Here is a 20,988-nt window from a genome sequence, read left to right on the forward strand (position 1 = left end):
TGGTACTGTAGAATTATAATGGATCCCGACTTCTGCAATTGGACCGATAGGGAACCAAGTTGAGAAATGAAGTGTGGATATATCTAGAGATCAGTAGGGGTCTAAGCAGTGAGACCCCAACTGCTTAAAACTTTTGACACATCTGTGCAACATGTCAGTACCACTTTGGTGAGTGTATGGATTGATACTGGACCCACTGATTCCTATTTGCAGTTTTTTCCACTTTTCTGTAATTGTCATTCCTGGCTCTATTAGCGTTCTCCTTCGTTTCTTTCCTTTCTTGTTGTCTCTGTTGTCATACAGGGATTGTTGGTTTCTAAGCTAGATTGGAAGGTTTTAAGATGTTAATCTCGCTCCTTGGAAAGATGACTAGGCTTGTAGCTCTGGAAGGATGTGTAGGATCAGCCTCGGCAGTAGGATTGCATTAAGTATGATAGTGTTGTGGGAACACAAGTGAGCGAAGGGGCTTGCACTTTGGCTAACCCTTCCCATCATGGGGAAAGCTGCAGACACAGACACGCCAGTTGTGGGGATTGCATGGTTCCTGTCCAGCATAACTCCAGGAAAACCTCCCAACCTCTGTGTGGCCTGGAAGTCTTCCAGGGAAGTCAGAGGAATAGATGAAGAAAGCATGTTTGGGTGGGGGAAAGAGCAGGAGAGAAGGGAGCAAGTGTGTCTGAGGAGTAAGATCTGGCTCTGACCTGTACTTTCCATCTGGAAGGGAGCTAGACCTTCTCTGCTCTCCAGACTTGAGGAGGGGAACGCAATGGTTGTTTATCACCAGATAAAGGATCATTGTCTGGGCCGGGCTGGATCTTCTGCCGTTGTTGCTGGCAGAAGACTAGTAAATAACGGCTGATTCCAGTAAGGAGGCGGGAGAGTCCCGGGGCTTTCTATAGGATCAGTGTTTGGCAAACAAAAACTGTGGTTGTTTTTCTTCTGTCTGGTGTAGACTTGACAGGGTGGGATTAGCCAGCTCCCGGAGGGGCCTGGTGCCAGACAGTTTTTTTCCCCTAACTTAATAGCAAGACGAGCCTGAAACCCTCGTGACTGTCATTGGGAGAACTGACTGAGGTTATTGCTGTCTTTTATTGTGTGTGGGGCAAAAGATTGGAAAGGTCCCGTCAGTCCATTAAATTGGTGCTGAGCTCATGTGCCACCCCCCTCAAAATGGCAGAAGATGGACTGGTGCCGGGCATGTAGGAGATGAAAGCAGTCACCGTATTTTGGGACTAGACTTTATAGTGTTCAAATGTGACATCTGAAGACTGTCTTAGTTTAGAGCAAATTTTTGGCAACTTTTTTCACAAATTTAAGGGTTGGCGGGGGGCTATCGGGAAAGGAGCTTGGTTAAAATGTGATGCCATGTGCCTAAAGTTTGGCGCACTGCTAGTCTCAGAACGGAGTTTTAGTAAATTCCTCCCGTTGAGTGTATCATGCCCCCTTGTTGGATAGAGAGCCGTTATATCTGTGAATTTTGCAAAATGGTCAATGCTGTCTTTGAACTACATGTGAATCTGGACACTAGGGGGCAGTGTTCTACTACCACTTAACAGGAGACAGAATGTAATCCCTTTTTACAGCAGATGAAGATCGATATTTATAACGTATGGCGGTCATGAGAGAGCTATCCAGGTAGTATATATTATTATTATGATAGGCACTATTATCTTAATCAGCCATTTAATCAGCTCCCATTTAGCATTTCTGCTGTGCGGTTGGAAGGGGTTAAAGTGAAGATGAGGCCAGCTAGCCTGGAGCACATAGCTGGAGCTGACAGAATCTCACCCCCCTCTTCCTCCGTTCCCAGTTCCCTCCCTCAGGCAGGGTGCGTGAGTGGAAGGTAGATTTATGGCAGCCGGAGATAGAGGGAATTGTGAGGGGTTGGAAAAGGCTTGGCATGGGGTTAGGATTCCATCCCATCTTCCTGTGTGGGAACTCCAGGAGATGTAGAATGAAGAGGCGCAGTCACAGAATGAGGCCACAGGGTATGCGGGGAACACTTATCACTTATACTTATACTTGTACCACAGCTCATGTATCCGATCCTGCAGGATATTCCGCAGGTACAGTAAGTGTAGCAAGCCATGGGTTAATTCTTAGTGAGTCCTGGATAGAAGTAGATCTGGATCAGACAAGCCTGTCTGATTAGAAATCACCCACTTATCGTTCATTGTTATTTGGACGTGATGAAAATTGTCTGTTAAATGTCCGTTTTAGTGCCCGACTTATAATACATTTTTCCAAGCAACAAATGCAATGGATGTACAGGGGATTGGACTGCATCTAGAATAGAAAATCACAGGAAAATAGAAGCCACTAATAGGCTGGCAAACAATGTGACCATAGGTTTATTTTCTCACTCGGCTTTCCAGGAATCCTGAGTGGTAAATTTGGATAGAATAATAGTCATAGGAGGCATCACTGCATAACTGGGTTGAATTACCATTCAGTAGTCTGGGAAAGCTGGATGGAGGCCTCTATCTGAATTGTTTCCCATTTCACCCAGCTTTCTCAATGGGTAGAACAGAGAGACATAATGCTTCCATGCCACCCAGCTTTGCAGGGGGGGGGGGGGGGGGTGCTTCTATTTCCTGAAAAAGCGCCACTGTTCCCCTTTTGGATGCAGTTGGTATTGCAGCTTGGCTCCACAATTTTTGCTTTTGTATAGTCCTTATATCATGAGATGTATATAGGAAGAATATATAATACACAATCACTCTGGCTACTAAGACAAACTAGAACACTGCCCCCAAAGGTCAGTGAGAATAGTGCAATAGCTATTTGCTGCATCAAGGATGGGAATGTCACACAGTAACAATACTATATGTGTATTTGTATTAAGGAAGGGTTAAAGTCTCTCTTTATTTTTTTTTCCACCAGATTTTGCTATCTGAATCTGTCTAGGGAGAGGACAGGGTTAAGAAGGGCAGCGCCTCATTTTAACCGTATAATGTGTAACCCTGTAATGACTTTAACTATTGATTATTTGAAGGCCATTAGCGCTTATTGTTAAAGAAAAGTCAATACTTTTAAAGCCTTGTGAACCATTTGTCTCCTGTTAAAGGACATATCAAATTTAGCAGCATGCAGCGCAAATCCCTTAATGCCGTGCATCGCTGTAGGAGCAGAAAGCGGAGAGACAGACACAGGATCCAAGGGCTGGATATCAGCCATTCCAGCGCCAGCACCAAATCCGGTCTCTAGCCCCTGGCTTCCCGGGCTGATCTGCCATCTATGCTGAAACCTATTTCACACTCCGTTATTAAACAGAAATGACGTTCTCTGCGAAAAACGTATCTGCATCAGATTACTATGTGTACGCCTGGGTGCGGGGAAAGCGCTCCCAAACCACAGAGCAGTGTGATATGTAAAGGGCTAAAAGGAACATTAAACCCAGCCAATGTTTTATTTATAGGCTTCATATATCAGAGTATTGTTCCCTGTTATCAGCCGCCTTAGGTGGGGGAATAGCAGGCTGTAATGTTAGAAACCCTTACCATTCCCTACCATTGTCAATCCTGAAGTACTCCCTTATATAATCAATACAACCAATATTCAGGGGTTGGTGAAATAAAAAAAAGAGATGTTTTACAAGTAGTCATTGGTATTTTGAAGGTCAGCTCGTTTGGTGCATTACTGTTTGCTACAGGATTGGCATACAGAGACTTAAAGGGTACTCCAGAGAAATAAAAATGATTAGAAATAAACCGGTGTCAGAAAGCTATACAGATTTGTAAATTTCTTCTGTTTAAAAAAAACTAAACTCATTCACTGTCCTCCAGTACTTATCAGCTGCTGTATGTCCTGCAGAAAATAGATTTTTCTTTCCAGTTTGACACAGTGCTCTCTGCTGCTACCTCTGCAGTAGCTAATACTGTTAAAAAAAAAACCTCTCCTGCTCTGGACAATTCCTTTCAAGGACAGAGGTGGCAGCAGAGAGCACCTTGTCAGACTGGAAAGGGAAATCCATATATATACAAAAATACAAATTGTCGCTGCATACAGTCAATCGTGAGGCGGGTGCCTGCTGTCGTTCCCGGGAACCAACGGTAAAAGCCAGATATAGTAGAAAATGACCGTAGCACTCCAAATGCGGTGAAAAAAATGGGTTTGTTTATTTGCCCATGAAACACAGTGCGACGTTTCAGCTCTGACAATGAGAGCTTTTTTCACTGCTTGAAAAAAGCTCTCATTGTCAGAGCTGAAACGTCGCACTGTGTTTTATGGGCAAATAAACCCATTTTTTTCACCACATTTGGAGTGCTACGGCCATTTTCTACTATACATACACATATATATGTATATATATATATATATATATATATATATATATATATATATATTACACATACATTTCTTTCCTGGTGTTTGCCCCCTCGTCATAGTTACAAGTCATCCATATATTTGTATATTATTAGATCGCCCCTAAGCCCCCTTTACCTACATATGTTGGGTTGGTGAAGAACCTGTCATTAGTTTCAATTGGGACCCAACTACCAGTTATCCGCTTGTCACCAGGCTTACATTATATGGCCCCAAAGTGCTATAACTTATGTCTAGAATGGGGTTCCTGTGCCGCCATACCACTTCCTGCGGGAGCTGTGATGGTGATTGTTCTCACCCAGATACAGGTACAACTAAGTAACAGCTGAAGAGATTCTCTCAGTAATCTGACAGGAGAGGACGACATAAGGACGTGTATTTACTGGTGAAATAGGGGAGACTCTCATTAATAATGGATTATAATGTAATGTGGATATGTTTATTTATGGTAATTTATGCATTAATTACGTCCTATTCTGTACAGTCCTTGTTTGTATGAGGACGTTGTGAGTCACCATTACTTAGTCAGTGACTGACATGGGGGGGGGGGGGGCTCGGGTCTGCCCTTCACAATTATGGATATAGCGGGAAGTATGTAAACACCGTTCATACATACTGCGCGGTGACCGCTGTACTTGCAATTCACCGCCTCCTCCCCAGGGGTCCATCAGGGACTGTTTCTATGGCAACAGTGCACATGGACCAGGACAGGGTTACGGTAGCTGTATAATACTTATTAATGCCTTTTGGCCGTAGGTCTGTGAGTAGGAGGTGTGTGAGCGTGCAGGAGGGACCTGTGTATCTGTACAGAGAGCGGCAGGTCATCCATTCACTTCCGTATATATTGCTAACACCATGCCCCTGCTTGGAAAGTGAGAGATTTATAACATAAGTGGTTCCTCCTCCCAAACCCCGCTATGGTGCAGATGCGATCAATTGTTGCTTGTTGTTTCTTATGGAAAGTCTTCAGGGCCACGAACAACCAAGCACTGCAGTTATTTTGAGGGGTAAAGTTTCTTTTTGAGGGAGCGCTTTGAGTCTTATAGGCCAGTAGGTGGCACCAGAGAGCAATGGCATCCAGATGGGTCACCAACTTAGGTTGGCTAATGGTGATTTACATAAACAAGTTCACCCAAAATGGGGCAGGCTGTGTTGGTTAAAGTGAATCTGCCATCAATTTTATGTTGGCTAAATTGGGTTAGTTCCCAGTGGCCTCTGTCCATCCTGACAGCCTGAATTGATAGATCTCTTTCTGTACCCAGAGATCTATCAATAAAGGCTGGTGGGGTGGAGAGAGGCTGCCGGTGCTGCCCCATTGACTCCTGGTTCAGGCAGCAAAGGAGTGATGACAGCTCTTAGTGACCAAATATCCTTAACACTACATATGTCCTATTGCACTTCAAACCAAATAACCCATTTAAAAGGCATTAAACCATATATTTTGTCAATGACTAAAATTGCCATAGTTTACTAGAAAGCCATGGACTTACTTAAAGCGGCCCAACACATCCCCCAATAACAGTGAAACAGGAGAGTTGCTCCATTTCCATGTAATACACCGGGATTGTTCACCTTTTTGGTGTGCTCTGTGATTGTACATCCTCTGCTTGAGATTTCTGTCACATTGGTGAGAGCAGGAGCTGGAATATTATCATCCATGGATGCCACGTAGTATATAGAGACTAGCAAATGGTTAACCCTGCCCGATTTCCCACATTGCATCCTATATAAAAGCCGCCTCACGTCTGGCAGCCTCGTCTCCCCATGATTACAGCTAATTACATCGACCGGACACCTCCTCGCCCCCGCCATGCAGCTTTAATTGACCGTTATTCATCTGCAGGCTGTCCGGGTGGCAGAGCACTTGGCAGCCCAGCGACAGAGGCCTCGGCTAATTGTCGGGCCTGGGGGATTAGGCCAGGTGATTACACACTTCACGGTGTAATTACATAAGCATCGCTTGGCTGCTGCCCCGGCTCGGAGCCGAAGGTCACTTTCTGCGTTACCTGAGATTAATTGGAGCTGCCAGTAGAGTGCGAGGAGCTGGCGGAGCGCTGATACGATTAGCAGCGAGGAATCGATGGCCGCTCTTCCCAGACAACACGAGCGGTGCAATTAGTTTAGTGCTGAGTGAGGGGAGCGCTGGGGGGAGGTAATAATATGTGGGGGCTTGCGGGAGAAAATACGCTGGGGGTCAGCTGTATCTCACGCAATAGGAATATCTTTACATTTTATAGACTGGCAGCCAGATCCTTATTCAGATTTGTTCCTGTCATTGTATTCCCTTGCCTTATGGACACAACTATATTTTAAATTCATGCAGCCTGGCTCCAGTCATAATATGGCACCTATAAAAGTCTATGGGGTCCTGCTCTACCACTGATTTTATATGGAAACATACACGCATATTATACCGGATAGCTGGCGGCTACAGTACCATCAGCCAGACTTTCTCATTTTGCAAAAATCCAGATGGGGAGTAGTATATGCGTCTAGATATGGTCACCGGGCGAATATCCATTGCATGGACAATTTGGGGAGGGCACGTAACACATTTGGTAAACAATGAACATTGTCAGCTGGCATGTGGCATAAGCCGACAGCATTAACAAGCCTCCTGCAATTTGGTCCTTTCGAGCATTTTGCCAACTCTAAAGTGAACCGTGCCACATGGCTAACTTCATTGATACGAACCGTGACGAAAAGTGAGAAGGGTAACAGACATTATCCCCTTAATATTTCCAGAGGATTGAGACGTCACCCGATATCCAAGTCTAGCGACGCTGGTTATTGTGTGCGTATTTAATTGAGGTGTGTGGTATTTCAAGGAGAGAAGAGAGGACAGAAATGGAGAGGAATCGCTCTTTGAATTGGGTCCCCTCCAAGATTAAAGAGGTTAATCTTAATGATGGTGGGTGGTGAGAGACCCATCTATCTCTGGCAGCTCACAGTCATTAATGTTTTATGGCCTTATTACATTGCCAATGTGACTGTGTCGCCATGCCATGCCGTCGCACTCCTGTCTCCGTGTGAATTATGGGAGTAGTACCCAGATGTTGGAATAAGCTGCTCAGCTGTAAGAAATGTTTGGCTACTGAAGTATCGCTAATGCGTGAGCGCTCCTGGCACCATCAGTCTTTCCCATCTCCTGAATGTTAATACAGAACACACCTTGATCTCCATTGGAGGAGGGGGGCTCTAACTTTTACTGAACTCTTGGCTGTACTTGAACTTTTACATGAAGAATTTCCTAGAAAATCTCTTTGTGCCTGACACCAACCTGTATACGTCGTAGAGCCGCAGACTACCGCAAGAAAATGACTTCCATTAAATTCTGTTAGCGATTTACTGACACAATTATCACAGTTATTACTTTCCAGTTATAATTGATATTGATGTTACCGTCAAGCTTGATTATGGAAAGACAAATACTTGATTCCATTTACCGTTATAATGGCCGTCTGTTCCGCCGGTATCGGTTTATTAAAATTCTAATGGCTCATAATGGTGTGAAAATATCCCTTTTCTTGCCTCGGCTGTATTCATAATGTATGAATACAGTATATCACATACTACTTGAGGGATGCATTTAATAAGAATGTACTTTTAATTACTTCCTAGGGAGATGTCTCACCCGCCTCCGCTGCTGTCACCGCAGAACGCCCCTCACATTGCCTTGGGGCCACACTTAAGACCACCTTTTCTTGGGGTGCCATCCGCATTGTGTCAGAGTCCAGGTATGTAACCTTCATAGTTGTATGTAAACCTTTATAGTCCAGATTTCTGGCCTCAGTCTAGCCTTAGAGCTTTGTTATATTTATCCATTGGTGCAATTAGCTAGACTCCCCTTTAAGTGAGCCCAAGTTTATATGGATCAGACACTTACGGTAACCATATACATCTTTTTATTGCGCAGGTTATGGTTTCTTGCAACCAGCCCAAGCTGAAATGTTTGCACGACAGCAGGAAATTCTACGGAAGCAGAACCTGGCCAGGTGACTATACATTTTCCTTAAAAGGTCCTAAACCATCTACTTTGTCTTTATAATTTCCTGGCCCTGCTGGGGGTCTTATGACCCGAACTGACAGCTGTGAGTTTGGGTCATCGGGCCTGTGGTCAGGCCTGTACTTGCCGCTTAATATGGAAAAAAAATCCTTTGCAGAGCCTGCCCCATATTGGCATTGCATGCCTAGATACTGGTACATTTTGCACCCTGCAAGGCATAGCTGAAAAGCTGAAAAGCATTGTTATATAATATATCATTTATGTATATTTATGTATAAAGATAGTTTGATTTTAGATTATTCTTTACCAACAACTCTTTTTAATTCAACTTGTTTTTATTTATTTTTTTCCAAAGACTTGAAATGTCGGCTGAAATTATCCGCCAAAAGGAGCTGGAGAATCTACACAGACAGCGGCTTCTAGCTGGCGATCCACTGACTCTTCACCCGGGTTTACCCCCTGACCACCCTGCACTGCGCAACATGCATGAGCTCCCAGAGGGTCACCCGTTAAGAGAGGAACTTTCCAGAAGGAATGCCATGCTTGTCTTAAGGCACAACAATACCCCACTACTCTCCCTAAATCACCAGGGGGTCCCTAGTGTGCCCCCTCCCAAGGAATCCCAAAGTGCAAGGAGGACAAGTCGAAAGTCTGCTCATCACAGGATGGAGCCCCAAGGAAACCATAGTGAAACAAAGGAACTCTTGGATCAGCGTCTAAGGGAGGGGGCATCTGATGGAAATGATGAGGAGATGAAAGATTCGGAGAGTGAGGCAGAGGAGAAGACAGACAGTCTAAGAGCTGAACGTGGTGCCTCCTCCTCATCCCATGAACTGCAAGAGGGTAAAGATCCCCTCAAAGGAGGAGAGTCTCTAAAAGAGTCCAGTGACTCACACACCCACCAAAGCCTGTCATGTGGTCCATCGGAGTCACCTACTCATCTTTTGGGACCAGGAATCAACAAAGGAGATGCAAAATATTTGCCCTCCAGCTCAGTGCCTCCACCTCAGCCACTTCCCTTTGGTTTCCCCTACGCTGTTAACCCTTATTTTCACACAGGTAGGTGGTGTCATATATTGTCAGATATATATTACCATATGTTGATGAAATGATCTCCTTCGAATGCAATTCTGTGTAGAAAGTATATTCTAATTAGATTATAACATAACAATATCACGTGAGGTACTGGCACAGTTAAGCAGCCATTTTATGCAAGGTTTTCCTTATGAAGGGAACACCAAAAATGAGACGATCATAGAGTGTCCTGCAGATGAGACACCCAGCAATCAGCTGTAATCAGGGAATGAGCCTGAAAGCAGTTGCTCAATTTCCCTACAGTGCCACCACAGGAGGTATTAGGTACTACATAGTGCTCATAAAAATCAATGGACTGGCCATGCAATGCATGGACATTCTGAGTCCTCCAGAGACTGAGACACTCTTTAAAGCTGCAGAAAATTATGAAGGTTCTCTTTTATTAATTCAGAATGCCAAAATAGGATGCTTGACCCATAACATATTATTCAAATAGATTCTTAATAAAGAAATGAGTGAGTCAGTTTTAAAGGGACAGATATAATATCTGACATGTGGACATCTGACCGCGGCTGGGCTTTCTTCCTGAGAAATCGGTCACTGCTGGACACCGCCGATTCCGCTCATCCCTCAGGAATGAATGGTCAAAAGGGGTGTACCAATAATCAAATGTAATGAAAATTGGAATATATTGTATATAAAACATATGCAAAAGATTGTAAATGAACCATATATAGATCCATGAATTATTCACCTGCTGTATGCAGTAAGGGGATTGACTGGTCACCTTTCCCCTATGTACAGAGACCCCATATTCCCTCCACCTTTCTTCTCTTCTTAGTCTGTCCAGGCACATGACGGCTGTAATTGAGTGAGACAGCTGTGCCGGGACTGGATTTAGCAATATTGATTTTGCAATACATTAGGAGAATGGAATTCCTATCACTGTTCCAAAGGCTTCCTGTTAAAGCAACACCTCCCCCTCGCCAGTCCTCATCAGACCCAACACCCCGGCTCCTGACTCTCTCATTAAAGTTGAAGCATTTGAGATAGTAAACAAATGCAGGTATCACCTTCTCTAGGCTTATTCTTTATGGTTTAGTGGTGACCCTCTGGTTTAGAGCATATATATATATATTGTAAGTAGGAATTCTGTTATATATTTTAATCACATGAATGATGCTCCTTACAATGGCATCCGTTCCAATAATGACTTATAGGGAGGGGTTGGTATTTTCCAGAATACATTCATATTGCATTGATGACGTTGTCTTTTATGCTGTGACCACTGGAGTGTTCCCCAATCTGTGGCTCTCCAGCTGTTGCACAACTACAATTCCCATAATTTCCTGGTAACTTGTGCCTGTCAGTGCATGCTGGGAATTGTAGTGTTGCCACAGGTTGAAGAACACTGCTTTCCAGGGTACCATTTAAAGTAGACTTTTTTTGCTGTCTTTCCTTCATTGCACACAGAAAAAAAGTTAGGTAGTACTTTTAAATATCCAGTACAGGCTTTTTTTACCTGTAGTATTATTCTACTCTATGGCCACAAGGGGTGCTGTAGCATTAGCAAGTTATGTACACTAGTTGTCAATGGTATAGCACCCCTAGTGGCCAGTACATCATAAAATAATGCTACAAGTATTGCATGTTCAAGTATTATGGTAATTAATAACACCTGGTAGTTAATAAAGTACAAATGACGGCATCATTTATCTTGAGTTTTGTATAATTATCTTATAGCATAAGGGGGAGGATGAGATCACTTATTTTCCTGCCAGAATTGATAGCTGTAGAGAGAGACATATGACTGCCTGGGACTGAACCCAACTATATTGGGTTGTTTTGAGCGAAAGCTTAAGCGCCTATCATGTGTACTTACAGATTGGCCCCCTTTTGCATTGGAAAATGGTGGAGTGGGAACTAGTCCATCCTACTGGGTGAGACGAGTAGCTGGGATCTAGAATTGAGCTAGAGGAGTCACCAACTTTTTGCCATTGAAACCTAAGAGCAAAGAATCCAGAGTGCACCCAGTAATGCCAATCATTCATTCCCATGATCCACCCACAAGGGAAGAATGCGGAGGACTGAACTTCCCCTCATAGCTGTGGCTGTCAACAAGTTTAGTCTCAAAGTTTTAACTCCTTAGACTGCCCACTCTTTTCCTATTGGCTTGACCTCTGTAAATCTTGACCATAGTCCAATTCCAGGATTTCTAACTGGCAGGGTCAATGAGATAAGTAACAGTATTAGTAGATATTGCAGAGATAAAATGTATCAATAATCCTGGTCCTGTTAGCCAGAAGGTCTTTGTAAAGTTGACTGATCGTGTAGCAGGATATGCGAGGTTAAGCTTGGATGGAACACAACGCTCAGGTTTTGTACTTTTCCTTATGTGTTCAATCCCTTTGGCACCATAGACAGGGTCTTTCGGTATATTTGTGTATAGGCTACTTCAGCTGTAACTTCTATAGGTGCATTAGAAAAGTGAATCTCCCCATCTTTGTCTTCCAGCAAGAGACCGGGAGATAAAACCACATGGTATGTAAATCTGCTCCAGAAGTTTTAAGGAGTTTTTCCAGGTTTCCCCACATTGGCCGTTTGTCAGCTGGCAAAGGAACATCCCAGCTCTTTTCTTCATCAGTGACTTGCCTGAGTAGAAATCTTCCTTGTATTGTAACTGTAGTTGCAAACCCTAAAGGCCCCAGAACACATTAGAAGAGAGTTGGCCAAACCCACAGATTTTGATTAGTCTGCATTAGTATTTGTTGAGCGAATCAATAGCGTCTTCATCCATTGCGATGGATTATAGTGCATCAACTGTATCTATACCACTTCTTTTCCATCGTCCCAGGCTGATCTTTCCAGTCCATATCTAGCTACAGGATCAGACTATTACCAAAGGCGTGATCTGTCATGTGATACTCCATAACCTCATCATTGTTCATCATGTTGTTATGATGCCAGATGAATCTGAGATAATTCCTGTTGTCTCCTAGTACAATAAAACAATGGAACATCTGTTGGATATCAGTTTTGACGGTAATAATTGTTTTTTATACTAAACCTGGTCAAAAGATTGTTGGCTGACTTGGGCCCCAGTAAGGAGAACATTGGGGGAGAAATCCTGGAATTGTGCACTGCGTGAATAATATATCCAAAGTCACCATCAGGTTTCTGGCTCTTTCAGAGGTGATGCCAGTTGTAGCATTTACACATGGAGTTTTTGGGAAGACTGACGTTCAAGGTGTTCTTGTTTCTGTTAGGTGTCCTCTTGTGGACCATGCATGTTGGGCAAAGTACATCTTGGCTTATATAATGGTAGGGAGGAGATCCAGTGGTTGGAGGCATCTTTGATGATTTTATTGTCCATGATCTTCATTAATTCTTCTTGTTCTTGATTGGGTCCCCTTAGAAGACTCATGCCCCATTATCCTTGACAATATCCAATATCCTTGGTTTTGTGCGTTGTCACACAATACTGTACTTGAATCAGTTCTTTTATATCATCATGCTATGGTCAATTTCCTTAAACACAAGATTTGTACAGTCATCTCCTACAATAAGTGGCATCATTGGGGCCATTGCATTGCTTGTATACATTGTGACCTCTGAACCTGCCTCTACCCAGGAGGAGCAAGGTGTCAAGATGTCGGCATTCTCATCAAGGGGTTATGTGTGGTCTGCACTGTGTCTCAAGTGGATATGATAGCATGCTCTTCAAGTGTAGGAGTCTCATCTCTATTGTTTGGTGACTGGTCATATTCAATTAATGTTAGAAGAAGCATGGATGTCACCATGGACAGATGACATGAAAAAGCTGCCTGCTCTTCTTATTGTAGTAGTAGTGTAGGCAAGAGTATAAGGCGAGACGACTCCTTTTATGTAAGCGATTCTGGTTGTTCAAGATATCGTATATTCTCTGTCCAGATGGGAATACCCTGAACCATGGGTCGATGTTATGGCAGTAGATGTTTCCTTTGTGCTTTCCACTCAATAAATGAGGTGGATATAGTACCATTGGAGAACCTTAGATTGTATGCTAAAGCGTGCGCCATTTGATTACCGGTGGTTGCAGAAGTTGGAAAACATGGCTGCAACCATAGGCTGTATCCTTGTTTTCCACGGCCTCTCAGGTTTGGAGGAACCCCAGCATGCTCAAGGCTCGCTTATCCCTACTGACAATACACCACTTGTAGCAAATTCCATCATTTCAAAAAGTTTTTTTTAATATGTGGCCTGTTTTTCTTCACCCCTAAATACACAAACATTAACAAGATATATGGCTCCTTACGGACAAGACATGATTTGGATTCTTAAATCTTTGTGCCGTGAAGCGTGAGATGAGGGTGAGATATTCTTTTGACAGATACACTATTTCTTAAGTCCTTATATTTTGCGGTAGCATTTTCAGTGCTTGAGAAAGGAGACCCTGGTGGGTTAGTCTTATTAAACATGAAGCTTGGCTCGTTTCTCATTTTAGCTATGTCCTTAGTGAATTTTGTGAAAATAAAAAGTGGGAAGGAGACTTCTGTACATGTAGGGTAGTGTGGCTCCTACTGTTTTAAGGACCGGGAGGATATGGAGATGCTTTAGCTAATTCTAGTCCAATAAGGAGATAGATTTGTGCAAGAAACTTTTTTAATTGTCTTTGTTTGTTTTTTTTAGTTAGTATAGCAAGGTTACCATAGGTGTACTCCGGTCATTCTCATGTCATATATAGGCCTATGGTTATATCATCATTGCAAACACACAGCTAAGGCATAGACTGGTAGGGCATCTTCCTGTGCCATGTATTTAGACATATTTAGAGAATACCAACCAATGCAAATTGTGATGTCCATGTCATAGGATCATGTATTTGTGCAGTCCTAACTTCTGCTTGTGCCTTTATCATTTTTTGCCAAATCACACCCCTGATCGCCCAACCTTTCATGTGCAGCCTTGCTAAATATATAACCTCCACAGATAGCTGAACATGCCAGGCTGACTCTGCATACATTTTGAACTCTACTATCAGTATACAGTAAGCTCCCTCTAGTGGTGACTACAGGCAAGCAGAATTTTATCATTATACTCATAGTATGTACAAATAATGTGGCGCTCTGGTTCTGAATCTTCAACCACTATACAGATATATTCAACATGGTGGACAAGGCACTTGCATAATGCACAACGACTAGCAATAATTAAAGGACGTTGTTCCCACAAAGTTTCTCTAAAAGTTTCCACAGCTATTTCCTGTGTAAAGATGACTACAATGGTATTTATACTCTAGTACTTGGCCTATATGTATTTTATCCATGTAGAACCGCACCGATCTATAAATCTACAGTATATAGAGACTGTGTCATATGCATATTGCAGCATGTAAAGGGATTACACAACACTAAATCCCCCTTTTCTTTACACCAGAGTAATGCTCCTTATGATTCCCTTCATTACCATGTGTATACTGCAATAGCCTTGAAAGGGTTAAAGGCCAGCTCCAGGTTGATGGAAGCTGCCAGCTCCGTCATGGTTTTAGAGATCCTGTGAGCCCTATAAAGTTGAGGCCGGGGCAGCCTGTGCAGCTGTGCATCCTGTCACTGTGCTGTAATACTCCCCTGACCTCTGTGCTCCATGTGTCTGCACGGCTCGGAGATGTGAGAAGATGGAAGGAGGGAGGGGGTGTTTATCAGTGCCAGTCCTGGCCCCCATCCTGTCTGCCTCTGACTCTCTGTGACCGACCTTGTCTTCCCTCCAGTGTGTGAGATATGGGACTGCCAGCAGCCCCCCCCCCCCCCTTTCATTTCTACCCACACACCCCGGGGACAGCTCAGGAAGCTAAAATCCTTTCTATCGATCCCTGGCCCTGAGTACAATTAACACAACCTGGCATGAGCTGCTCTCCCCACAGCCCACTGCTCCCTCCCCTGGCAGAGCCTAGAGGGGGTACACAGCCTGGGTGGACGTTATACTCTGGGTGTACAGCCTCTACATTATAATTACAGTCAGTGTAGTGGTATACAAATCTACATTCATGTGTACGCAGGAGAAGCACAGCCGTACTAGTAATGGTGAGCACTATTTATAGGATATTATAAGAAGTTTACATTAGTGATATCCATAGCAAAATGGTATTTTGACATATACTGTACCCCACCCGCATTGGATCCAGGTTTTTTGTTTTTTTTGGCAAGCGACCATGCTGTAAACAAAGTCTTCAAAAACAAACCAGGAAACCTATGTATGCTAAAAATGGATCTGCTAAAAATCAATGGATCTGGCGTGGCTTCACTGCAGTGTACATTGACATACTTTTATGTTGGTTTGCCAGTGTATACCACTATTGTACTACTCAAGGTTTTAGGGTAAGTCCACATCTGGTACAGGTCATATTTTCATTGTATATGGCAGCATACCACCCAACTGGTGTGCCCATATACTGCCCCATATGCGTAATTTCAACTGACCCAACATTGCCTAAAAGTGCCTATATTTGGTGTTAAGGTTAAATTTATATGTTGACCTCTCTCTATGGAGAGAAGCCAAAAACCCAGGTAAAGGATGGTTTTTTAATTATATCTAGAGTTGGAATCCTGCAGTATTACCAGCTCGTTACTTATACGTCATGGACACAGATAAGACAATGTATCATGATTATAAGCCTGGAGAAAATGGCCCAAGTTTTATTATGGTAATCACATTTTATAGACAGATAAAATATAGGGTGGTAACAAATGCTAATAAGGCATAGATGAGGCGGTGCTAGTGATTTAGATATTCAGTCATGCGCAATGGCATCTATATTAGTATTCATTATTATTATTCAAAAAGGTTAGAACAATACATTCTGTGCAATGATACTTTCACATTATTCCCACTGTAACAGACAGGCAACTTTCCTCTGAGAACGGCCTTGGACGCTGATAAACATGTCTCTGAGGGAAATAGTTCTTGAGACAAAACATTCTTTCTAGTGTCCATATCAGAAGTTTTCCAAGGTAAGAAATGGTCCAACTATAAGTTAACCCTATCAGGGACTCTCTAATGTGCTGGAGCTTCTGAGCAAGAGGCCTATATATATGTGTATTCATATAGGTACGGTGCAGGTAGGTAAAATCGCATCGCTGGCCTTATCATTCCCCCATTTGACATCCGTGGAGCATGGATATGGTTCATCACTGGTGGTTGGGTCGTAGCCGGAGGTTTTAAGGACTCCACCCTCAGTCGCAGGTTGATCAAGGGACCACAGGTGAAAACATCCTCCAAGTACTAGTACAGCATCCAACCTCCAGAAATGTCCAGGCGGCACAGATTCAAGAGAACCGATAAGAGAAAGAAAGCATAGTAACGTTAGTCTCTTATATGAGGGTGAAGCTTCTTCCTGTTTGTCGAGGTTTTATACGAGAGAAAATACACATGAACACTTTTACTGAAAAACAGATCAGTATTATGCATAAGACCACTTGGAAGAGACCCTGAAGGACTCCCATTAGTTTATGGGCATCACCATAGGATAGACAAAAATAGTACCATACGTTTTATTGAAAGTTATAGATGGCGGAACAAACTTACAGCAGATGTGGTAGTAAGATCTGCAATAACCGAAAGAAAATACTAAACAATGGGCGAGTCTGTATAGTATACATCAATATACAGCTTAGTTACAACAAAACAAATAAAAGCTTATTATCAATACCCAAACTAATATATGTATATGACAAATACCTCTCCGGATTTTATCAAAATAACCAAACCTTATTGTCTCATCACTCCTGTCCCTAAGATTTGTCCCTAATCTTGACTACAGATGTAGCCCCCTTCTCTAGGTCCCTTTACCGTAGGACTGCTTTAAAGGTAAGACAATCCTCCGTCCCGAACCTAACTAGTCTCCTGTCACTCCTACGTCTCCCTGTGACACTGAGTGATCAGACAATAAGTTCTTCACTGTATATAACAGATGTGACTCTATCACAAGGACTCTACCACTTTGGTATCATGTGGGTATTGGAAAGTCACAAAAACTAACTTTAAAAAGTTTCTGAAAATAAAAAGTTTAGATGTGAACAAATCTTATCTCATGGCAAAAGCAAAAATAAAAAGTTGATTGACACATAAACCAAAAACAGCATAACAGGTGAATGCAATAAAATCTCCACAATGTGACCTACTATGTAACCTCTAGATTCACTTATAATAACCAATTAGTGAATTCACAATCTTCAGTACCGGATTCTAAAAATTTCCACTTCTTTTTAGTCTTTTTACTTCATTTTGTACCTAGAAAACGTCTTTATGATTAGATCCCACAGGTCTAATGACTGATCGCATGGTCACATCTCTTCCTGTACATAATCATATAGTATAATACATACACCAATAATATGAAGTGACTGGGCGCTTATTACCGATATAATATTTGGATCCTACTGAATTGTCTCTTGTCTGACTGAGATCATCATATATTACACATAAGATAACCACCATAGAAATAAAGCAAAGTGTAAACGATACATCACCTAAGGTTTCAAAGCCTTTTTATGAGAATAATATATCATATGATCCTTTTTGTAATAGTAGCATTGGTATGGATCCTTTATCCTTAAACCCATCTTTTGACTGACAGGCCTCTTTACAGACACTTGGACTCTTGGCCTCAGTTATATCGCTTCTTTTAAGGCCACTAGTATCACCTCAGACATTGGCTTTGTCATCTCCCATAGTTTTGGCTTGACCTGTAAAGAAGACACCAGTACAGACAAGGACATACCTATATAGGCCACCTGTGGCAGCTGGATGACGTCCACTTACATTCCCTGAAACAGGCAGGAAGATGACAGACTATGCAGACAGGCACTTTACGGTGTTACTTACAGTAGGTTATGACAGGTGTAGATAATACAGCCCTACACAACCCTCTCCTATATTTGTTGTCCCCTGGGCCGCCCAATGTGAGGATACTACACCACATTACACATGGCTTCCTTCTGCTGGTTTTGTCAGATAACTTACAGTGGGATACAAGGCAGGCGGCAAACACAGTTACTTACTGTCTGACTGCCATCTTTACCCAGTACCTCTTCTCCATCCGCTGGTCTCACAGCTTGTTGCTGATTGTCTCTGGAAAAGACTTAAAAACAAACAGATCCACATCTCCTCCTCCACCTGTACACTATGTACGGTTACCTCAGGAAGAGACTGGAAACATCTCCCCATTCCCTTGTACGCTTTGTACGCTGTTACCTTGGGAAGAGCACAGAAACCACCGCATCACCAGCTTTATCCATCATCCATCACCCTTTTTGGCATCAGGGTTTGTCTGCGTGAACGTTGCGTCAGCCGCTCTATGGCAGCTTTTTGGTAAGCCCAGGGACCAAACAAATCTCTAATTTGCCAATTAACCCATAATGGTGGGCTTCATATAGACATCTGCACAGTTACCTTCAACCATCCTACATGTCTCAGTGATTGTCCTCACCTCCAGCTTATAGCAGGAGCGGTTTCTGCAGTGGAACGTCACTCTGCATGGCGGTCACCATATATCCTTGCGTCTTGTGTCATCCATCTTTGAAAAGTCTGAGATAATCTACAATGAAAACTTTTAAACTTTCATTAATATTTGGGCTTTCAATTACATTTTCATCTTTCACAATTTAAAATATCAAACACAATAAGTAACAAAAACATCCTTATTCAAAAATAAAAAATTTGTACGGTGTTTAAAAAAATTTAAAACATCAAAATTGGCTACTCCATCAAAATGGGCTGCTCCCATTTCCATTCACCTCTATCCCCTCCCCCATTTGAATCTACATCAATAGGCAACAGAGATGCTGGATTCAATGCACTTAGCACAAAATATATATATATTGGGGGGGCATAAGGCGTGCAGACTGGAGCCATGGACATGGGTTTGGTTTTTACTAGGGATAAAAGTACATATATTCATGAGCTAAGTTTGCTATAATCATCACAAAACTGTTAACCCTAAAAATAAAAACATTAAAAAAATAATTAAACATTGTACACTCGTCCCATATTAACCTTCTTTTGATAAAAAAAAATTAAATAAATCCACTGAAATGAATATTCCTTCAATACGCTGCTCTTATCAGTAAGCAGAACGCTCTGAGCTTCACTTCTAACCTTGAGCAGTGAGCAGTAAAATCATAGATACAAGAGTTAAAATTTCTTGGAAGTTTTTTTTTTTTTTTTTTCTTTTTTTTCTAACATCCTTGAAGTTACAGAAGATATCAGCGCTGTGCTCTTATGCACCAGACTGTAACCTTGGACAGTGGCACACATACTTATAACTTAGTAGGAAAAAAAAACCAATTTGCGTAGAACTTATTAGGATAGATGTGTACACATATATACACATATATATATATAAAGACTTGTTAAATAAAGTTACATAGAAATATATATATTTTACTGTAGTAAACTACTTCTTCTTTGAAATATCATACGTTGGGGACACACACTTAAAGAAAATCTGCTTACAATATATATTGGGATACATATATATACCTACAACATACTTTTTAAATACAAATGTGTAAGTTACAGTAATAAGTTACTACAGGCTCCTTATACCATTGGGTTCTTAATAAGTGCACAAAATTCTGCGTTTGATCTTTACCAATTATCACTTTTCTCTTGACATTCCTAATAAAACGTGCTTTTTCTCTCTGACTCCTCCTACTGACACTCCCGTATAACAATCTTATACACTAATAGGTCTAATAGACCCAGCTCCTTCAAACAGTCTCATTGCTTTTCCCTCCAACAAACCTTTGTCTAACTTTCTTCACCATCAGGTAATAATATTCATTAATAAATGTGCAAAACAGTTGTTAGACTCTATCGGAGAGTCCTGTGCCCGCCCCCTCAGTGACACTAAGCAGTATGGGCGGAGGACAGAAATGCCAGGAGTTAAAATGGCCACCGGACTAGATAACCGGATATAAGGGTGTTGGCTTAGGGCATGGTTTTGAGACGTCACAATTATAATACAGACGTGGATGATATGTGGGAGTGGTTGGCTTTCCGTCGCCATCTTTGAGGGCTGATTACAGAAAAGTGGCGTACACAAATAAGCAAATGTTCCACGGTCGGGACAACAGAAAATGATCAACATTTTTTTAACACGTAACATACTTCTAAAGCGGAACACCAGCTTAGTAAGACTGGCTGAAATACAGTATAATGTAGGAGCGTACATTACATTACACTAACAGCTCTGATTCTTTTTCCCTAAAGCTGCTTGCATGTGATCTGCAGCCCTCAGAGCTGGTTGATGGCCTTGTACAAAACATAACAAATAACACACATTATGTACTTTGTATGCTGCTTCACTACGCAGCATTAATTAACCTCTTTTCAGCTCTCTCAGTACTGTATCTAGCAATGAGCTGGACTGTTCTCCATGTCTGAGTACGTGGCTTTGTACTCAGACACTTACATGGCAATATACACTATTTGAGGTTAGGCTTTTCGCAGGATCTGGGGTTTGTATACAGATATAAACTGGGTACAATGATGTAACATAATGATGTGGCTTGGGTCGGCCACACACACTACAATATTCTGTCTTATCTAGATATTGTTGGTCACCGGCACATGACATGTCCACC

The 20,988-nt window shown here is 42.2% G+C and overlaps 1 protein-coding gene across 5 annotated transcripts in view; it reads left to right on the forward strand.

Annotated features, from left to right (window-relative positions):
• SAMD11 (sterile alpha motif domain containing 11) overlaps positions 1–20,988 on the forward strand; it is a 141,823-nt gene that overhangs the window by 113,520 nt on the left and 7,315 nt on the right. For all 5 annotated transcript variants that reach the window (XM_069948690.1, XM_069948688.1, XM_069948689.1 and 2 more), the window contains exons 9-11: positions 7,948–8,063; positions 8,243–8,321; positions 8,688–9,391. In XM_069948690.1, coding sequence (XP_069804791.1) covers positions 7,948–8,063; positions 8,243–8,321; positions 8,688–9,391 — 899 coding nt within the window. The remainder of the gene's footprint in view (positions 1–7,947; positions 8,064–8,242; positions 8,322–8,687; positions 9,392–20,988) is intronic.

The sequence above is a fragment of the Dendropsophus ebraccatus genome, chromosome 12 (genome assembly GCF_027789765.1).
Source record: "Dendropsophus ebraccatus isolate aDenEbr1 chromosome 12, aDenEbr1.pat, whole genome shotgun sequence".
Classification (NCBI taxonomy): Eukaryota; Metazoa; Chordata; class Amphibia; order Anura; family Hylidae; genus Dendropsophus; species Dendropsophus ebraccatus.